Raw genomic sequence first — 20,890 nt, forward strand, 5'->3', positions numbered from 1 at the left:
AAAGAGAGGGACTATGGTGAGCACTTACTAACTGCAAAAGTAAGTTAAGCTAAGCACTTTAAATATATTATCTCTTCTTATCATTGCACAAAGCTAGAGATATTATTGTTTCATTATAGGTAATGAAAGTGAAACTCAGAGAGGTTCAGCAACTTGCTCTGAATCATGCAACCAGTGACATAAGCAGGACTCAAATTCCATCTGATCCAACCCCAAAGCCCTGCACCTGGGCTGAAAACATGTCTATAAATTACTTCTGTCAAGGGTCCAAGGGGCTTGTCCAACCTCAGGTGTTGTCCTGCCACACTTTAACCAAAGTGATCAGAGTTTGGAAGGCCAAGGATTCCATGCTCTGAAGAGAGTGTAGATAGCCAGAAACGTGTGGGCCACTTCTGAGCAGGCTGATTCCCCACAATCAATCACACAGCAGGGCTCAGACTGCTCTCAGACACCCCAAGTTCTTATCTGAACATCTTACAGGTAGAAGTTTTCTTCATCCATCCAACCACCCACGTGCCCAGCCAGCCAAACATCCACACACCCATCCATTAACTGAACGCTTACTATGTGCCAGGACTATTCTCATTTTCAAGGAGCGTACAGTCTAGCAGGGTGACGGTGAGAAAGCAGGTCAACATAACTTTAACATGAAAGTTCTATGCATAAGGAACGAAAGAGTGCTATAAGCAGAGGCATCTGACACACTGAGGGTCAAAGAAGGAAGAAATATGCATAGGCTAGGACCTGAAGGCTGTGCTGAATTGTCCTAATAAGGGTGAGGGCCAGGGCAGCAGATGAGCAAGGCCCAGAGGGATCCTGGGCCTCACGATATGGACCTCCATCTACCTGCCAGAGCTCACCACAGTCTCTTCTCCCCCTAGCTCGCTTTGATTCGGCCACAACTCCCTAGCTTTCTGTTCCTTGAATAAACCGGGCTCATTCCTGCCTCAGGGCATTTGTAAGTGCCACACCTTCTGCCCAGAACCCTCTTCTTCGAAGTTTTACATATGCAACTTTCTTGCATCAATCAGGCCTCACCTCCACACCTTCCCCATATGGAGGCCTCCCCCGATCCCCCAAACAAAAGTGGCTACTCCCTGCCCCTTAGTCCTTCCCCATCTCATCACTCCATTTTACTGCCTTCATGCATAGATCATGACAGAAAATCATCCTGTTGATTTGTTTGCCTGGATACGGTCTCTCTCCCCCCACCCACCCAAGAATGCATGGGACTTTGCCTCTCTATTGAAGACTGCTGTATTTCTCAGTATGCTTAACGGTGTCTGACGCACAATATGCCCTCAGTAAATAACTGTAGAATTAAAGACTAAGTGGACAAAAGTACAGACAAATGCACCCAATTCAATAACTTGAGTATGGTTGGGGCCGAGAGGATAAGGAATAGCATAATGTGAGCCAAAGACATCTGCAGGGACCAGACTCAGGCAGGGATCCTACTAAGGAGATTGGATTTTATGCCAAAGGTGACTAGGCTATAAGTTCCTTCAGTCCCAAGACAGGACTATAGTTACACCACAGACCACCACAGAGAGGTTTGGAAACTGATAAAAAGAGATAAGTTGTCTTCCGATAGCCCCTCCTGTCTGAATTGCTTGTCAGTTTTGTGAACTGTAATGACAAGCTGACCTCCTTGCTTAGTGCTTTAGCTTACTGGAAAGAACAAGACATCCTTAGACAAGAGAAGAATAACCAGTTCAACAGGGGGGAACTCAGAAGACGAATTTCAAGGAGGCTGTAGAGAATCAAAAACCAGAATCCAAAGTCTGGTAAGTGGAAGAACATGGAAATAGGGGAGAAGAAATTATGGACAGAAGGAGGTAGAGGGGAGGCTCTGGCAGCAGTGCTCGGTGCTCCTTACAGCATAGGGCTGGGGGCTCAAGAATACTTGTCTATCAAGAGACCCTGAAGCCTGTGTAGGAAACAAGAGGACAAAGGCAGGAGGTGCAGCAAGGGTGCTCAGCACCCTCTGTGGTTAGAGGATGTAGGAAGAGGCTGGAGGAGGAGAGCGGCGAGGGGCAGGCTGAGGGACAGCGCTGGAGGCAGCCTGGATTGCTGAGCCACAACTCACACTGCTAGGGGATGGGCACATCCTGGCAAGGGAGAGAGTATGATTTGCTCACAGGAGATTCATCATCAATGTAATCCAGAGGACTAACGATGAACCTGGAAGGGTGCAAAGGAAAAAGACCCAATGACATTGTTAAACCAAACCCTATGGAAGCTAGCATATCTGAGATGGAGTATCAACTATGTCTTAGGCAACGTGCAAAGTAAGCACTTTATACACTCATTTAATTTAATCTTTGCAAAAATCCGATAACTTAGAAAAACTGAGGTTTAAAAAGCATACCGAAATCGCACAAGTGACACAGCTAGAAAGTAGTAAAGCTGGGATTTAAACCCCGGTCTACCCAACTTCAGAGACTAAACCCTGGGAGGAGTTAGTACTTAAGGCAAGAGAAATTGATACAGTAGGAAGTGGCCTGGATATTGGTTGCCTGCATCTTGTTTACCACACCCCATCAAGTCATTTCTCCTTCCTCTGCCCATAACCCTAGTATTACTTGGAAATCCACCCCTACCTGGCTCTCAGTCCCCATGGTCTAGATCTCAGAAGTGAAGCATGTATCCCAGGTCTGTGCCAATCAGTACATGCATTCCCTAGCCACAGTATGTGATTCTGGGAATCAATGTGACCTAAGCCTGTCTAATCAGAATAAGACCTCAGAGCTTCTGGATAAGACTCTGGCTCTTTCCTGCTGAACTTAACTTGGACAACACAAGTCTGGGGCTACTGCAGCTATCTAGCCACCAGGTCCTAGATATGCCAGGGACCTCCACATGGAGTTTAAGAATGAATCCAGCCCAGGCAGGCAGAGCTTGAGAGAATTACTTGTAATGATACTGTCTGAGCCTTGAACCCAACTGTTTCTAAAGCTAGAAGCTATCCTGAACTTTTCATTGACATGAATCAATAAATTCCTCCCCTTTTAAGGTAAATTTGCATTTTCTTTTACCTACAGTCAGAAGTCCTAATGTACCACATTCATAAAGAAAGCGTTTGCCTGTATGAATAAGGATAGAAGCTTTTGGGTGAGAAACAAGGAGGGAGAGAACAAAAAGCTATGGTTGGGGCCACCCACGTAACAGAGATGGAGGTTTTGCAGAGCAGATCACCAAAGTGGAGGAGAGGCAAGATGTAGTCCTGCATGATGAATACTTCTAACTAACCAAATGTCTGAACATCTTATTCTGGTAAAATAGAACATTTAATAAGTCTGAATTTCCTTGGCTGACAACTTCATCTCTCAGAAAATTAAGAGGAAATGTTATTCTGCTTTTCAGCTGCGTCAGAAGGTATAACAAGTTGTTGTTTTTTTTTTAAATGGGGAAGAAACCTTGGGCAAAGATGATTATGGGATTTTAAGAGTTTATTAAGAGCATAGTAAGAACACATTTTAAAAGTTCAGAAGAAAGCTAGGGGGCTTCCCTGGTGGTGCAGTGGTTGAGAGTCCGCCTGCCGATGCAGGGGACACGGGTTCGTGCCCCGGTCTGGGAAGATCCCGCATGCCGTGGAGCGGCTGGGCCTGTGAGCCATGGCTGCTGAGCCTGCGTGTCCGGAGCTTGTGCTCTGCAAAGGGAGAGGCCACAACAGTGAGAGGCCCGCGTACCGCAAAAAAAAAAAAAAAAAAAAAAAAGCTAGGGACAATAAAAATGGCCTGAGATCTGGAAGGCAGCCCAGTGGAGAAGGGAAGGAGCCCCTCTAAAACAAAAATCTGATAGTTAATTACAAAATCTTCAGGTAGGAAAAAGTAAAAAAACAACAACAACAAAATCCTAATCTCAGCTAGCAAATTCATCCTGAACAGTTCAAGGCAGACATCACTTATCAATCACAGCACTTTTTCCTATTAAGCCTGATCTCATTCTCAAGTTATCTTTGACCCAGTGCCCTAGTCAGGCACGAAGAACTGAGCAAAGCTGGGACACAAGAATGAACCCATTTAACATTGCTGGTAGAAAGAAACCAATGTAAAAACACAGGGAGCTCTCAGAGCTCACGTTATAAAAGGACACAAGAAATGCATCAAGCAGAGATAAAATACAAATCCAGTGGAATGGGCCTACATGAATGCCTACAGAAATGGTAAAGTCTAGAAGGGACTGAGGTTTGTTTATTTAAAGCAAAGTAAAATAAAACAAAATTTTCTAAGAATTAAAATAAAGAAGGGGAGAACTTAAAAAAAAATATGAGACATAGGTATCTCTGCTTGGGAAGATGACCACAGCACAAATAAAGTTGAATTCTTCAACTTCTGGATTTAGTTCCTTATCTTCATCAAGATGAATGAACTTCATCATGAATAAGAGAACAACCTTGGTTAAGAGAGACTGAAAGACCAAGGTGGGGAGGAAGATGGAAAAGGCCCAGCTGTTAGCACACCAGGGCCCTAAGGGAACTCGGAGATGGGCTCAAGAAACCTCTCAGGTGATCTCTGAGGAATCCAAGAGAACAGGGAAAATGCCAGAATATTACAGACTAAATAACAAGACTGGAGAGCCTATAACCAACCTCTGCAATAGGCTAAGCTGCATTCCTAACTGGGCAGATATCAGCACATGTAGGAAAGGAAGCACCGAGGAAAAGCAAGCAACTCGGTAGAAAAATGGGCAGAGAATAGGTACCAGCAATTCAGTGCAGAGGAAATACAAGTGGTCAATAAATATAAAAGGTCCCTACCATCATGAAAATACATATTAAAATAACCAGATACCATTTATCTACACAGCAGCTCAGCAAAAATGAAAAAGATTGATAATATCAACTGTTGGCAAAGATGTGGGGAAATGAGCGCTCTCGCTAGTGGAATATACAGCTTTCTTTAAAGGGCAGTTTGGTGGTATTGATTAAAATTTAAAATGCATTGTATATTGACCTAGCAATCTGAAAGCCTCACACACACAGAGGCTTGTAGAAAGTTTTTCATTACACAACTACCTAGAACAGTAAAAGAGGACAAAAAATAAACTATCCAAGATATGGCACATGCTTAAATACATTATGGTACCTCTACCTTATGAAGTATCATACAACAGTCGAAAATAAAGGTAGCCCATATACACCGAAACCGAATGATTTTCGAGATCAATATCATTCATGCTATAAAGAAAGCACAAAAAACCCCTCTATATTTATATAAGCACATATATGAATGGAAAATAGTTTAAAAGGATCCATGTTAACTTGGTAACAGAGGTAACCCTGGGAAGGTGACCAAGGATATTTCTCTTTATTTTCTGCATCTTTTTTTAATTGTTAATTTTTCTTGCCTTTATTGTGTTGATTTTTTTTTTCTTTTGGCCGCACCACGTAGTATGTGGTATCTTAGTTCCCTGACCAGGGATCGAACCTGTGCCCCCTGTATTGGCAGTGTGGAATCTTAACCACTGGACCGCCAGGGAATGTCTTCACTTATCGCACGTATGTATGTACAAATAAATAAATAAATAATTTTTTTAAAAAAAAGAATGAACAACAAAAACTAGGAAACAGTGAGCATGTACACTAGGAGTAAGTCGTGTCAAACCTGCCCAGTTTCCTTCTCCTAGGATGAAGGTGGAAATGCCAATGTCACTCTGAACAGAGTGCCTGCAGGTTAATGGCACAGGCTTTCATATCATCATTATGGACACAACAGAAAAATTCAGGCAGGATGACAATGCTAAGAAGCAGAGGCAAACCTGACTGAATACCTGTAGTTAAGAGTTACTGATTCAGGGCCCACGGGGAAACCTCCAGGACAGTCTTTGGTCCTGTTCTGTTCAACATATTCATTCATTCTCCCAATCTCTCACTTACTCACTCAACAGACACTTGAGAGCTTACTATATGTCAGGCGTGCAGAATATACAAAGATGATTCCCACCTGAAGCCTAGGATACTGAAAAATAGACAGAAAAAAAAAACCCCAGCATGACAAACGCTCGACTGAGTTTCTAGGAAGCTCCAAGGGTACAGCCTGACCCAAACCTGGTCTCTTGAGGGAGGTCACTCTCTATATCAAAGGTCTGATCATCTCAGGAAAGATATCATGAAGCTAGGAAGTACCACTAACAACAAAAAGCACATACACAGGAGTTGGAAAAGGTGGACAATATAAAAACACCCACGTGAAACCCATTTGCAGTTACTGAAGAATCTTGTCTTTAGGTTGCTGGAGGACACTACTCTTGTTTTGAGGCCTCACTAACAGATCTTTTTCAAAGAGGCCTCTAAGCAGAGCAAGGTGTCCAGAGAGTGAAGAACGGGGCTCATGTCAGATGAGGACTGGCCAAAGGCACCCTGACTTTCCAGGACTACCCCACCTTCTCCAAGCCCATGACTCCACTCATGTTTCTCCTCTGCTTTCTCACAGGGAATCACCCACAGTCAACAGACTCAGGAACTTCAAGATCCCTGATGGTACCCTGGTTGGCCCACTCGAGGGAAGAGGCAGCTGGAAGACAGCTCCCAAGTCAGCTCCCAACCACGAGGTGGGCCGTCGGTGGCATGTTTCCAGTTTGCAAGATCTTTCTTGTCTGTCCGCTCCCTCCTCCCCAATCTTAGCCCCAAGGGTTTCCTTTCCACCACACTCAAGAGAAGAAAGACTGAGAAACATACAACCAGGTACCAAGGCTGTGTATCCCAGGCAGTCATTTCACCCTCCCAGCCCTTCCTGTTTCTCTGTTTAATGAGGACAGTGGACTAGATAATTCCTAGGGGACCTTCCAGCTCTGCCGGCAGCATGTGCTGGCCCTGTAAACAGTCTCCTCCTGGAAGAAGTCACCATTTAAAAGGTCTTCAAAGAGAGGGCAATGCTTAATAAGAGTGAGTGAACGGTGGAATTCTGGGCATCCTAGAGTTCTTATTTGGGTTCCCCCACCTGTGCAGGAAGCGCTCTGGCAGGGACCCTCCATGGGGACTGACCTCTTCAGTGACGATCGAGATAGCACCTGTGCAGCCTGGTTCATGGCCCTGACCCAAGCGTTCATGTCCTCCTGGGTGTCGGCACTGAAGTAGTAGGTCCTCATGCCTGACTGCTCGGCCTGAGAGCCCCTGGTGGAGCTATTATAGATGAGTGCTCGCATCCCCATGTGCACGGCCTGGAGGGAGAAGACGGAAACCCAGGTCAGACAGGTTAGTGCGCGTCTCACTTCCAGGAGCAAAAACCAGAAACGCCCCGGCCAGGTTCTCCCTTCTTCCAGACTAAAAGCCCACGCACCACCCAGCTTATTTCCACACCTGGAAAAAACGTCACGGGCTGGATTCCCTTTTCTTGGTGAAGCCAGGCCTAGGAACAGCTGTGTCTGCTCCCCACAGCAAAAGCCCCGCAGCTGTACCTGTTTCCTACTTATCTTACTCCCACTTAGGGAGGGGCGCACAGTCAATTCAAGGTTTGAGAAAGAGATTTTTTTTAAAAACCCTCATTCCATAGAAGCAGACTCTCGGGAATCCCTGTTTTGGTTCTTCTGAAGCACCTGCTGACTGGAATTGATTCAAAAATCAGCTGCTCAACAGCAGGCAGCTCGGTGCAGATATTCACTCTGCTTCCTGCATGGGCATGAAACATGATGTACAACCATCAAGGAAGCTGCTCTTTTGTCTTGCCAAAGAGGCAATACAAAGTTCAGCTGAGCAGTCTAACACTTGACTGAAGACCCTGGCACACCTACTATACGTCAGGAAGCCTCAAGGTGCTTTCACATGTTCCACAGGTACTGGGAAAAGCAACTGCAATGGACTGCGAACAAGAGGTTTTCCCCCTTGTGCTCTGATAAGCAAGGTCCTTTAAATTTGCAAGGAAAAAGCTCACCAAATCCACATAGGAAAATGATGTGGAAATAGGAAGGTTTATAGAGTGCCTACTATGTGTCTCCTAGGTACTTCTGTGACTTTAATCTCATTTTAATCCCAACAGCCTTATAAGGAAGGAACAGAATCTCTTTTACAGATGTGGTAAGTGAAGCTCTGAGAAGTTAAGTAAGTTTCCCAGATTTCCACGCTTGGTCACAGATTCTTCACAGCACCTATTACCTGGTATTCTTTATTTTACATGCTTGTTTATCATCTGTCTCTTCCTTGCAGAATATAAACTCGATGAGAGCAGGGACTCTGTCTATTTTGTTCATGACTATATCCCCAGGAACAGTGCCTGGTACATAGTAGGTGCCCAATAAATATTTTTGGAATGAATGAAAAGTTGGAGGCAGGATTCACACCTAGGAACGTCTGACTCTGAGTCCAAGCTTCTCTGTACAGTGCTCTCAGGCTCTATCCAGAAATGAGTCTGATACAGATCACTAGTCTGATAATCTGGATCCAGAATGACAGATAGACGCCATGCAAGGACCAGTCAGGGAAAGCAAAATGAGAGAACTAAACAGAATCTGGAAAATGACATGTTTCTAAAATCACCAATGGTCATGGATAAAACCTCTCAGATGAACTGTCAGCATTCACTTCTCCACTCACGTGCCTAACATCCAGGTCCAAAAACGATATTAAATACGGGCCTGCTTGTGACATTCACATATCTGAATCCATCCAGCCCAGTGCCAAGGGAGTCCAGGCAAACTCGGCCTGCAGCTAAGGGTTCCACAGCAGGTTCTGGGGCAGGCATTTATTTGAGTAAGCTAAGGTGATTCAGTGAACAATCACTGACTTACAGAGGACTAAACATGAAACAGAAGTAAGCCTGAACCGACCTTAACTTGGGAAGTATAAGGAGTGTCATTCACCACAACTCCTACTACACATGACTGTTCCATGTTATCTGTTTGCAAAATGGGACTAGCCCCATCTACCCTGGCAGAACTAGCTGATGGTTAGTTTTCCTGGAGAAAGCTCTGAACGGGTAATCAACCATTTATAGTGCAGTGATACCAGACCTGTGGATGTTCAGAAGAAAAGTACCTAACCCGAGGACTTAAGGAAGGCTTCCTGGAGGAGGTGGCCCCTGAGCAGACATCTAAAGGACAAGTAAGTAAGAGTTGGGGAACTCTTCAGCGCATTCCAGGCTGTGACTAAAGCTCAAGGCGGGTGGGGGTGGAGGGGAACGATGGCTCCTAAAGGCCACCGAGAGCCCTGCTTGGCTCGTCCTGCAGACCTAGCGGAGCCTCAGGGTGCATCTAGTGCCCTGGCTCCCTGACAATGCCTAGGAGCTGCCTGGCTGCGAGTACAGTTAGAGAAGACAGACAAGAGAGGCCCACATGACCCTTTAGGCTCTGCCTATGTACCACTACAGATACTCTGAACAATCTCAGGCAAGGTGCCCTAGCAACAGTCAGAGAATTTCAGCTCTGCAAACTGAGAAGAACTGACATCAGAGGCAAGCATAAGGCCCAGGACACAAAATACTGCACACTCCTCAGGATGCCCAAGAACATGGATCCTGAACTGTCCCAGGGCCCATCCTCAGGTTCCTAAAAGAATGACACTGCAGCCCGAAGGGAAGGGAACCCTTTCACACTCAGGAAACCACAGCCCTGTCTGGAGGACCACCTAAACATCACCCATTCTGTCTACAATAGCTTTTCTCCCTTCTCAGGCCCTGAAGACCCCAACCATCCCCCCAAACATGCATGCCTTCTGTCTCCCAGAAAATATATTTAGGGAACACTCTTGGTGAAGCCTATTTAAAAAAAAAAAAAAGAAGAAGAATGTACGACACATAAAAGATGTTTTCCTAGAATGTATTTTCACACCTCCCAATGAAGTGTTAAGATGAACTATATATAGTTATTATAATCAGTTACTCTGAGGATATCCCAAACTCTGTCCACCCCACCCCCCCAAATTCACATGCAACAGCGTTATCCCAATTGTTTGCCCAGTAGCAACACTAAACCCTAGAAAGGAAGGTTTTTCTGAGGAAGGCTTTCAGGCTGCAAAAGACCAGTGTGACACCCCACGAACAAAATGTTTTCAGAGCCAACAATAAGCAAGAGAGGCTCTGAACAATTTAATAGAACAGTATTCCTAAAATGATAACAATAAACATTAATTGAAACCACCTCCCACCTCCTGCAATGTGTATACGGGTGGCCAGAGTAAGACATGGAAGAAAAGCAAAGAAGAAGAGAAAGAAATTGTCCTCCCTCCCTGTAATGCAACTGAAAGAGGACAGTTCAGGGTGGAGATCTGCCTCCATCATCTTCCAACTTTGGGACTGTGGGCAAGTTTTTTCAGCTCTCGGATCCTCGTGTTCCTAATCTATAAAATGAAGCTAATGATCCTGACCTCATAGGCTCCCGACAAGCACCAAATGAGGTAACATGGGTAAAAGTAGTTCTCAGTCACAAAAGGTTTTACAGAAATAAGGCAATACCATATCATGCAACATGAAGCGAAGGAGGATCCAGAATCTTCAACCCACAGCAACTCTGGAGTCACCGAGGACAGCGACAGTGGTAAGAAAGCATGAGGAGGGCTGTGCTGATACCAGTCACAGAAATAGCAACAGGAAAAGAGGGGTCTAAATACTTAAGCTAGGCTGGAGGACTCAAAAGCTAAGATACAAATGAAAGTACTGTGATGTGATACTGTTTGTTTAAAGAACTTATAACTTTGTTAACATGAGTCTGAAACGCTCAACCTCTTAACTTCTTCCCCCCAACCCCCAACAGAAACAACTGCTTTTGTGAAGCCATTCTGGGGAACACAGCATTTCTTAGGATGGAATTGCTGCACTGGAGGAGCGGGGCCAGTACCTTAAAGGAATACTTGCGACTTATGCGATCCTCGGGGCCCACTGTTGAGATCACGTAGCTGGGCAGAGGGATGCTCCCAAGGACCACTTCTTCTCGGCTGTCTTTGAACGGAAATACAAATCAGAATAACCTTCTGTGGCACCTTCCTTGGGCTGGTCCATCCCACTGCCCTAGTTCAAGGCTCCTTATCTCTCCCAGGATGACTGCACTCACGGATCGCCCATTCAGGTGCTCTGGGGACCTTTGTGCTAGTGCTGGAACTACACAGGTGAATCAGACAGGGCCCTCTCCCCGAGGAGGGGCACAGGCATGTAAACACGCTCAGCTCGACCTGCTAACTCCTGAAATACAGAGGTATACCAAGTGCTGCAGGAACACACAGACAGGAGTGGCACACAGCCTGGGGAAGTGGAGAAGGCTTCAGAGGGTGATATTTAAACTTTCGTAAAGGATGGGGAAGGGAATTCTGGGTGGTACACACCTCATAGGCAATGTTAGAGCAGGTGTGAAATATCCTTTGATGTCTATTCTCTTCCTCCCCCAAACCACCTCCGTTACCAGAGGTAACTTCCTAACGACAGAATTGGTCCCACTGCTCTCCCACCCAAAGGCACTTGCTGACTGTCCACTGGATACAGAATGAAGCCCAACTTCCTCTGCCTAGTGTCACAGCCCTTTTGCATTTTGGCTCTTACCCACCTCCTGAGCCTTATCTCCTAGTGTGTGCTCCATGCAAGACTCACTCTGGCTTTGCAGGTCTGTCATTCCACTTTCTTCTGCTTCTAGAACTTTAATCAAGTTGTTTCTTCTGCCTAAATGCCCATCTTCCCCCTACACATGGGCAAAGCTCTACCCATCCTAAAAAGCCCAACTCGAGCCCTAATTCTTCTGAGGAGCCTGCCCAAGTTCTCCAATATGGAATTGGCTTCTTGTTCCTCTTGAACTGCCTAAGCACTCTGGATGTCTTCCAAAACCTAGCCTTGTCTTAAAATTAGGCTATCTCTTCCTCCATATTTTGAGCCTTACTTCCTTCTCACCTTTGCACAGCCCCTAATTCTATGTACTGGGGCTCCACAAATGTTCATATGGCCAATTTAATTCACCAGTTGCCCGTCCAATAACAGGGGATAAATCCAGATAACAGGTTACAAAATATAATGTTCACCTATTCTTCCCATCTCTCCAGATTGAATCAAAGGTGTGCCTGTGCCCCAAGTGGGGCAGAAGCTGGAAAACCTCCAGATCTTGAGACCTTAAGTAGAAGGCAAACCAGATTCTATTATTTTAACTCAACAAATGGCACTTCCAGTGCTGGGACTGGTAAACATGAGATCACCAACCATGCACATATGTAAAAGTGAACACTTTGGCAGGTTAACAGGTTATCAATTAGCTCAGGCCACTGGTCCATTCACTGGATTTGAGAAGACCACCGTTTGCATCACCTCACCACCCCCTCCGGCACAAAGACCCCTTGGTGGCCTGAGCCTCAGCTCACCTTTATAGTAAAACAAGCAATAATCAGCAAGCACAAACCACCTCCTCTTCCACAGCCTCATCCCAGAACTGTCCTGCAAAGCAAAGGAAACTAATCAGGGCAATATCTGAGCATACTGTTCCCCCTCCCCAGTCATGTACAATCTGATTCTGGAACCGAGACTTGCCCATATTCACTCTTTCTTTCAATAAATTAATAAGTTTTTTGTTTTTGTTTTGCGGTACACGGGCCTCTCACAGTTGTGGCCTCTCCCATTGCGGAGCACAGGCTCCGGACGCGCAGGCTCAGCGGCCATGGCTCACGGGCCTAGCCGCTCCGCAGCATGTGGGATCTTCCCGGACCAGGGCACGAACCCGTGTCCCCTGCATCGTCAGGCGGACTCTCAACCACTGCGCCACCAGGGAAGCCCGAAATAAATTAGTAAGTTTTTACTGTATAGCCATTCTTTGAATAGGACATTAAAATTTAGATCCAATGATGGCTTATCCCCAGGAAGTTTTGCTTCCTATAAACAGACTAGTATATCATAAGCATCTTCCTTTTAGAAAGGAAAATATGAATTCAAAAATACAGTTCTTGGGCTTCCCTGGCAGTCCAGTGGTTAAAATTCCACGCTTCCACTAAAAGGGGCGCGGGTTCGATCCCTGGTTGGGGAACTCCCACATGTCGCGCAGTGTGGCCAAAAAAACCCAAAAATACAGTTCATCCATTAAGAAAGAAATCAGTTTGTTTTTTTTGTTTGTTTTTTTTTTGCGGTACGCAGACCTCTCACTGCTGTGGCCTCTCCCGCTGCGGAGCACAGGCTCCGGACGCGCAGGCTCAGCGGCCATGGCTCACGGGCCCAGCCACTCCGCGGCATGTGGGATCTTCCCGGACCGGGGCACGAACCCATGCCCCCTGCATCGGCAGGCGGACTCTCAACCACTGCGCCACCAGGGAAGCCCCCAAGAAATCAGTTTTTAACAAAAGGGAAGTTATTTATTTATTCCTTCCTTCATTCATTCACTGATTCAGGTGCTACACTGTAAAATACCTTCACTTATACTGATTAGAAAATTGGTTTACATAGTATGAAACAAAGAGTTCAAATTAGCTAATTAATCAATGAAGCAAAGTTCTCATTTGACTAAGTTCAGTTATCTACCACAAAGGACTGATTTTGCTGTGTTTTTCCTTCCTTTGAACAGAAAAAGACCTGGATTTTCTTGTGAAAATTTTTGAAAAATATGGCTAGGGTAGGAAAATAGTAGTTTTAGGGTCACTTTTCTCCCAAACCTAGGAAAATTCCAGAGCCATTTTTAGCTGTTAAAATGGTCTTCCTTCTGCAAAAGTTTTTGACAGGCTTAAATTTTTAAAAATTTTATTCATTCTCCATTTACTAAAGTGTTAAAAACTTGCTAAGCTCCTGCATTTTTTGGTTTTATCTTCTGCATTAACCAGGTGATCTGGCATATGATACTTGCTTTGTTTGAAAAGCTCTTCTCCATCCTTCCACATGTGCTTCAAATGTCACTTCCTCTGGAAAGCCTTTCAGGACTCCCCCAAGCATAGCTACATTCTCTCTGCTGTGTGCCCACAGCACTGTACACAGACCTTGGTTACAGCTACAGCACAGCCAAGGAGCCTGGGCCAGGGGGTGTCTGTTGGGGAGAATGATTATTTACAATACCTTCCCTCTACCTCCACATTTCAAAGGAGCATCCTTTTGTTTAACGGAGACGGGGATGCAAGTGGAAAAAGTCAGAGGGTTAGATTACTCAGGTAAGAAAAGAGAATGAGAACAGAGCTGTGAGGGAAGAGGGAATCATTAAGAGAGGGTGCCAGAGGAGTACTGGCCAGAAGAGGCTGGAGAGCTGTGGGAGATTTCAAGGGGACATTTAGGAATTTATTCTGTGTGGTGTGAAAGGTAATGTCTTCCTCTGTTTTCCCACAAAGTCTTTGGTAAAAATGTACATCATTGCTTTCAGAATTTGTGTTTTTTTGGATAATATGCTATGTGAGAGACTGTGCTGGATGATGACATGACACGTGAGAGGTGTTTCTATGTTTCCCCCTGCAGACTATGACATGAGTTTCTCAAGGGCAGGAACCACATGTTACTCATCTCTTTGTCATTGCCGTGAGAGCACTTAGAACACGGCAGGCACTTGGTGGGTGGGTGGGTGGGTAGATGAATGGATGGATGGCAAGAAGAGAAGGAAGGAGACAAAAGGGACGTGTTCTCTGACCCTGGGAGCTCACAGCCTATCCAAGGCCAGAGGACCAGAGGCAGAACAACTGCCTCTGGTGAAGCTGTGGTGAAGTGTGGTGAAGCTAGAAATGAAGGATGGCCTGTGGGAGAAGGAGCTGGTGATGGTGCTGAAGCTTCTAACCTGGGTGCCTGGGAGAATGGTGGTACCCCCACCAAGATCCAGAAAAAACAGTTTAGGGGAAAAAGACAGGTAAGGGGTGAGGAGACAATGAGCTGAGTTTGGCTGATTTGGAACCTGAGGTGCTAGGATGCTAGGTATGTGTGTTAGACTGGGGGAAAGGAAAAGATGGGATTTTTCAGGCAAATGATAACAAAGGCTCTTTCACATCAGGAAGGCAAGTGCTGGCAGAGAATTGGCGGTAAGGCTGGATTCATACTGACCCACCCACACTTGGGCCCGAGTCCCAGGACAGCCAAGAGCACTGGGAACCAAAGCGGTTAAGTGGGTTTGGGGAAGGAAACTGCAGCCACTGAGCAGACTGCCAGACTCACAAAAACGAACAGCAAGTCGCTTAGCACAGGGGGCAGAATCTACTGGCCTCAGACAAACTCAGGAACAGAAAGTTTATTATGAGCCTGTTCCCAGTTCCCGGGGGTCAGGGTAAGGAAGGAATTCAGCAAGAACTACCTCCCTGCCACCCCTCCCTCCTCAGTCTCCTCACCTGCTTGTGCAACCAGCCCCTCACCACCACTGGAACATTGGGGTTCCTCCGAATGGCTTGGTCCCTCTTCCCAAAGCTGTGGACTTTACTGCTGGACTTTATGATCTAGGAAAGAGCAGACTTGAACTCTAGCAGCAGGGGGGATTTGGGGAGGCCCAAAAAGCATTTGCATGATAGGAGGGCTGTAGGCTCCTTGTGCCTTCATCTATGCAGCAGTGTCCTCTGATCAAAAGAACAGCAAGAAGACAGAGAATGGGCGTGCACATGGCCGCAGCATCCTAATTAAAAGGCGGGTGCAAGAGCTAGCAAGCTTCCTGTTTGGGTCACAGAGGAAAAAAAACGTAAAGGGATTTTTCAATCAACTTTCACCAGCAGCTGCTGGCCCTAATATGTCCTATGGCTTTGTGGAGCAATGCTACACTCTGGTCACAGAATTTGCCAATTTCCAGATATTTACCCCTCCTATCTGGTTCACTCTTCAGCACCCTCCCCTTCTCTACAATGCTGGTTCTCTTCCCTGCTCCTCAGTCAGTGCTTCCATATCGTGGGCACAGAAACCTCTGGGCCCTTCTGTTGTGAATCTCACCATGCGGTCTTTGACACACATGTGAACAGAGGTGTGGCCCTCCAAAGACACGACAGGAAAATGAAGAATGCGGCCAAGGCCGTAGATGTCAGTCCTGGTTCTGTCAGCAATCACCTGTTTTCTTGGACATGTGACATAACCCCAATTGGCCTCAATTTTCTGATCTGTCATCTGGGGAGAATACTTATTACATGTCTCCCTCACAAAACTATGGTGAAGGTCAAACGGGTTTCTGGCTACAGAGGGGCCTGGCAAAATACAGAAGAGAGGAAGTGGCCAGGAGCTCACCTTGGGGCCAGGCTTGGCCTCCACGGTAGAAGTGGTCCCGGCCGTGGACGTTTCACTGACCATGCTGGACGGTCTTTGGTTTCTCTCTTGCTTCGACATAGGTGGATTTGGCCTGTGGGGAGACAGAAGGGAATCCAGTGATTAAGTGGCCAGGCTGCAATGGGAAGTGGAAGCTGAGATTTATTTCAGGTTAGAACTGGTTGATGGACCTTAAACAGCCCAGGACAGATCTTCTAGACACCACCTAACTCCAGACTACCGTGAGAGGGCCGCAACACCCAGCCTACCCACGTGCTTCAGGGAATCAAGAGCATGACAGATGGGCAATCTCCACAGCCTGACACCCTACGAAGGGGCCAGGTCACTGCTGCCTGCTGTCCCAAGGTCTCCACCTTTATTTTCTTACTCGGGTGTTTGTGGCAACTACCCCATCAGATGGGCAAACATGGTTTACCCCACTCTTTACGGCAAAAACAATCCATACTCCTTACACACACACACACACACACACACACACACACACACCTCCATTTCCCCTGGCTCCCAAAAGAAGCTGTTTCTAATTAGTAACAAGAAACCACGTGTGCACACATCCACACCCCCCCCAGATACACAGAATCGCTTACATAAATGCCAGTGGGGCTTGCCTCCCAAAATAGATTACTCAACAAAGAGTCTTATTCTAGGAACACTCCATTAGCCCCAAAATAGAGCCCCTGAAGATATTAACCCCTTGTGCCATGCCTGGAGAGCACGAAGAAATGAAGCATGCCTGCATCCCCAGTGAAGTTCCCCTTGATGTATCCCCATCAGCATCCAGCAACATCATGCGTCCCACCAAGAAGGTCCACCTGCCCTGGGAGGGCCAGCACCCTGGGAACATCGTGGTATAGCACTTAAGAGCCATCACAGAGAACCCTTCTTACCTGCCTCCACGGAGCCCCAGCATTTGCCAGAGTCTTTCAAAGCAGCAGCGGCAGCAGATGACTACACAATCCAATCCCTATCCTTAAACAGCTCAATGCTTGATTCCCAGACCCTCCTAACTCTAGGATCTGTAAGCCTTCCTCAAAGTGTAAGTCCCAGCATGCTATGGCTGGGTTGTCTGCTGCTCTGATGGGCAACAGGATCCAGGTAGCTGCAGTAAACTGAGGCTTTTGGCTTGAGGAGTGGCACTCAAGGGCCCTGAGGAGATGGAGATGGAGGATCCAGGCAAGACACAGCTGAGGAAGACACACTCTGGATGTCTGTTCGCCAGGCTCACTTACACAGGTGCTACAAGGGAAAATCCTAGTTTCCACCCTGGAGACATGCTGCTTCCTTCAAAACCACCGCTGCTCAAAGGATAAGTGATCCTTCCCACACCCCAAGACAGAGACCTGACACCCTGTACCAATAGGGAAGTCCTTCGCGGAAGTAGCTGTGACCCCCGTGCTCTCTGAGCTGTGCCAGCAGCAGGACCACTGCAGCGGGCACCAGCTTTCCAAGCGGCTGGGCCCTGCCGGATGCTTGGCAGCTGGAGGTGCAAGTCCCACCAGGCAGAAAGATCACTGGCTCCTTGTCAGCTCAGGCACTCACTCCAGATTCCCCGCCCCCGGCCTCCATCCCAGCCAGACTTTTGTTACTGCTCCCCACTCAGAGAATGTCACCACACTTAGAGTCCGCTCACTGTTGGCAGAAGCTGTGTGCAGCAGAGATAATCGCCAACCGGGGGTGGGAAGGAGCTCTGAGAGGCTGCCTTGTCCAGCCCCTGCCTCCAGACAGAACTATGCCCGAAACGTCTTCCTGGAACCTGGTCTTGCCTGACTTCAGACTTACAGAGGTTGAGACAAGGAAGAAGAGTTCTCAGGTTATCTCAGTCACGGCAGCTGTATCTCTAAGCCAAAATTCAGGACACAAAGTCCAACAGTAAGAGAGGTTTGTTTGCGATTTTATCAAGTTTAATTGGCTCCCATTTAAGACACTGATATGACGGTTATTACAGAATACTTGAGAAATATAAGAAAAAAGCTAAAACGAAAGAAAAAATCACCATAGCCCTGTTACCCACAGAAAAGTCATTTTTAATACTTGGTATATTTACTTTCATTTTTTTTTATATGCCTGTGTTTTTTTGGGGTGTGTGTGTGTGCTTTTTTGTTTTTATATAATTGTGATCATACTGTGTTTAGGATTTGGCATCTTGATTTTTAAACTTATTGTAATATAAACATCTTCTTCTTTCTTCTTCTTCTTCTTTTTAAAAAAATATTTATTTATTTATTTGGCTGCACCAGGTCTTAGTTGCGGCATGTGGGATCTTTAGTTGCAGCATGCGGGCCCTTAGGTGCGGCATGGGGGATCTAGTACCCTGATCAGGGATTGAACCCGGGCCCCCTGCATTGGGAGCATGGAGTCTTACCCACTGCACCACCAGGGAAGCCCCTCTCCTTTCTTTTAAACTCATCCATGTCATTTTAAATGACTACATCACATTCCATCAACTAGATATGCCATCACTACTCCGTGGGACAAAGAAGAGACTATCTGGATTTGTGATTGCTCAGGAAATCCAGGACAGATGCCCACCACTTTTGCCATTTCTGCACCTTACAAACTTGAGCTCTAACTGTAGTCATTTTCCTGTATTCTAACCCCATGTCCCCTCCCTACACTAGCTTCTGGGATGCTGGCTGGCCAGGGACCTCCTCCAGCCACAAGTGCAGGAAGAAAGATGACTTCCTTGCAGCCTTGGGTAGGTGAGGAAAGAAGATACGACTACCACCTGGAGAGCCAGGTATGAACAGATTTCAGCTGGAAAAGGACTGTTTGTGGCCCCAACACTGAACATTAGTGAAGGACGGGACAGGGGTGGCGGGGTGAGGAGAGGGAGAAACACATGAAGACAACTTCATTCTCCATGACTATAGAGACCTCTGCTCAGCAACATCCAGAGAAAGCTGCCTTATTAGCAGACAGGACTAAAGTCCAAACTAAATCTGCCCCAGAGAGGGGACCATGTCATCTCTACAAACAGGGAGCGTGTCTTCACCAGGACTTCCCACTCAAGCAAAAGACTCAACCATTACCTATCAGTCCCTAACCTGACTCTTTGAAAGAACAAGGCACACACAGCTACCCACTTGGCCAAGTAACAAGATCTGCATTCAGAGGATGTTCCTCTGAATCTCTTCAGCATGGGCAATGGTCTCTTAGGTCCCTCCAAGGGTGACTATCACTTCTGAAAATCACTAGAAGTTATCTGGAATTTCAACTGGTTTAAAACAAAAAAAAACCCCAAAAAACGATGGTGGTCACGCTTGGGACACCATTTGGTATTCAAAAATGAGGATATGAAAAATGTCTCAAAAACAATTTTCTCACTTGGCTGAAAAGCTGGCTCTGATGGAAACTTCTAGAGGTCATTTACCACATTGTTTTGAGCAGTGGGGACATCAATGGAGCATGTGTGTAGCCTCCTGAAGAGACAACTCTGAAAGGAGCAACAATCACTTGGATGTGGGCATTCTGGCACATTTGCCTCAGCCAGTTACGTCTTACAGGTGTGTTCCCCACTTACAAGTCTGACAGGGCAGACACTGATTTGTCCTCAACTCCCCAGACTCCTGACAGGTCTTACTCAAGAACAGTGCCCTCCCCCAGAGAAGAGAAGAAGAAGAGCCTGTGCCCCTGAGCTGAGCAGCTGTGAAGGTGGTTCAGTTCCCAGCAGCATGCCCTCAGGCACATGAGTCACACAGATGCCGGCAGAGATGACAAAAAACTGCACACACTAGGGGAAGGCAGACTCTTAGTGTCATTCAATAAAATCTATTACCTTAAAAGCCTGTTTGCCAGGTTTCTGTGCTATCGTGAATCCCAAAGTACAGTGGGATGATTTGAACGAAGACTTCTCTTTCCTTGACTTGGGCTACATGAATGCTGATTATTTTGCTGGAGGGATGTGGGCTGAAGTTCAAAACAGTGAGCTAAAGTTTTAACTCAATTGCCTCCCCTCTGAAAAGAACAAAAGAAGTCAGAACCACAAAAAAATCAGTCTGGAGAAGCCCAGGAGGAAAGTGACCTTCATTCTACTCTGAACTTCCTCAAGGATGTGTCAGGTGAACCTGGGCAGGAAGTCATTTTCTCTGTCCCTCAATTCACCTGTCTACAAAAGGAGCTGCTTCTGCTTCCTACATTTCCAGGAGCAAATGCATATAACACTGTCAGACGTAGTAAGAGAGAGAAGTTATAAATTCAGAAGCCACTCCTTTCTGCTGGGTCTGAATTTAGGTGAGTTTGGTTAATGGGCTCCTCAGCTGCCTCTCAGTCAACATCAGGAACTGGAGCAGACTGAAGCGGCGGCACAGCAAGACCCTATTGCTGTTGCAACAGGTAGGTCACCAGGCCAAGTATCACCAACCCTTAGGGACGGGTACACTAGGTCAAGCAAGCCCAGGGACCAGGCTATATTTGTCCAGTACCTGCTGTGTCAGGCACTTTGCCTGCATTATCTCACTTACCCTTGCAAAGCCAGTTTTACCTTCTCCATTTTTTCAAAGCGGAAACTGAGGCTCAGAGAGATTAATGACTTGCCCAAGAGAGAAGCTGGACTCCAAAACCTAGGCTTCGCCACAGAGATACCATCCCACGGCAAGTCCCAAGGTCTGGCAGAAACAGGCTTTTGCTCTTCTCAACCCCAAGAGCAACCCCCAAACCAAGAAGATCCTGGGGTGGTGGAAAGACCATGAGCCCAGAATAACGGGATCTCAACAAAGCTCTGCAGCTTACTGACTCTCCAAGAGTCACGTCACTATTCTGGGCCTCAATTTCCATTTTTGCAAAATGAGGTGAAAAGA

The 20,890-nt window shown here is 46.4% G+C and overlaps 1 protein-coding gene across 9 annotated transcripts in view; it reads right to left on the reverse strand.

Annotated features, from left to right (window-relative positions):
• Positions 1–20,890, reverse strand: part of PLEKHA7 (pleckstrin homology domain containing A7) — a 214,642-nt gene that overhangs the window by 56,140 nt on the left and 137,612 nt on the right. For all 9 annotated transcript variants that reach the window (XM_082628641.1, XM_082628642.1, XM_082628640.1 and 6 more), the window contains 5 exons: positions 16,056–16,167; positions 15,182–15,286; positions 12,269–12,341; positions 10,771–10,871; positions 6,989–7,164 (listed from right to left, as the gene is read on the reverse strand). In XM_082628641.1, coding sequence (XP_082484767.1) covers positions 6,989–7,164; positions 10,771–10,871; positions 12,269–12,341; positions 15,182–15,286; positions 16,056–16,167 — 567 coding nt within the window. The remainder of the gene's footprint in view (positions 1–6,988; positions 7,165–10,770; positions 10,872–12,268; positions 12,342–15,181; positions 15,287–16,055; positions 16,168–20,890) is intronic.

This window comes from Mesoplodon mirus (assembly GCF_964341445.2).
Source record: "Mesoplodon mirus genome assembly, chromosome: 7".
In the NCBI taxonomy this organism is placed as follows: Eukaryota; Metazoa; Chordata; class Mammalia; order Artiodactyla; family Ziphiidae; genus Mesoplodon; species Mesoplodon mirus.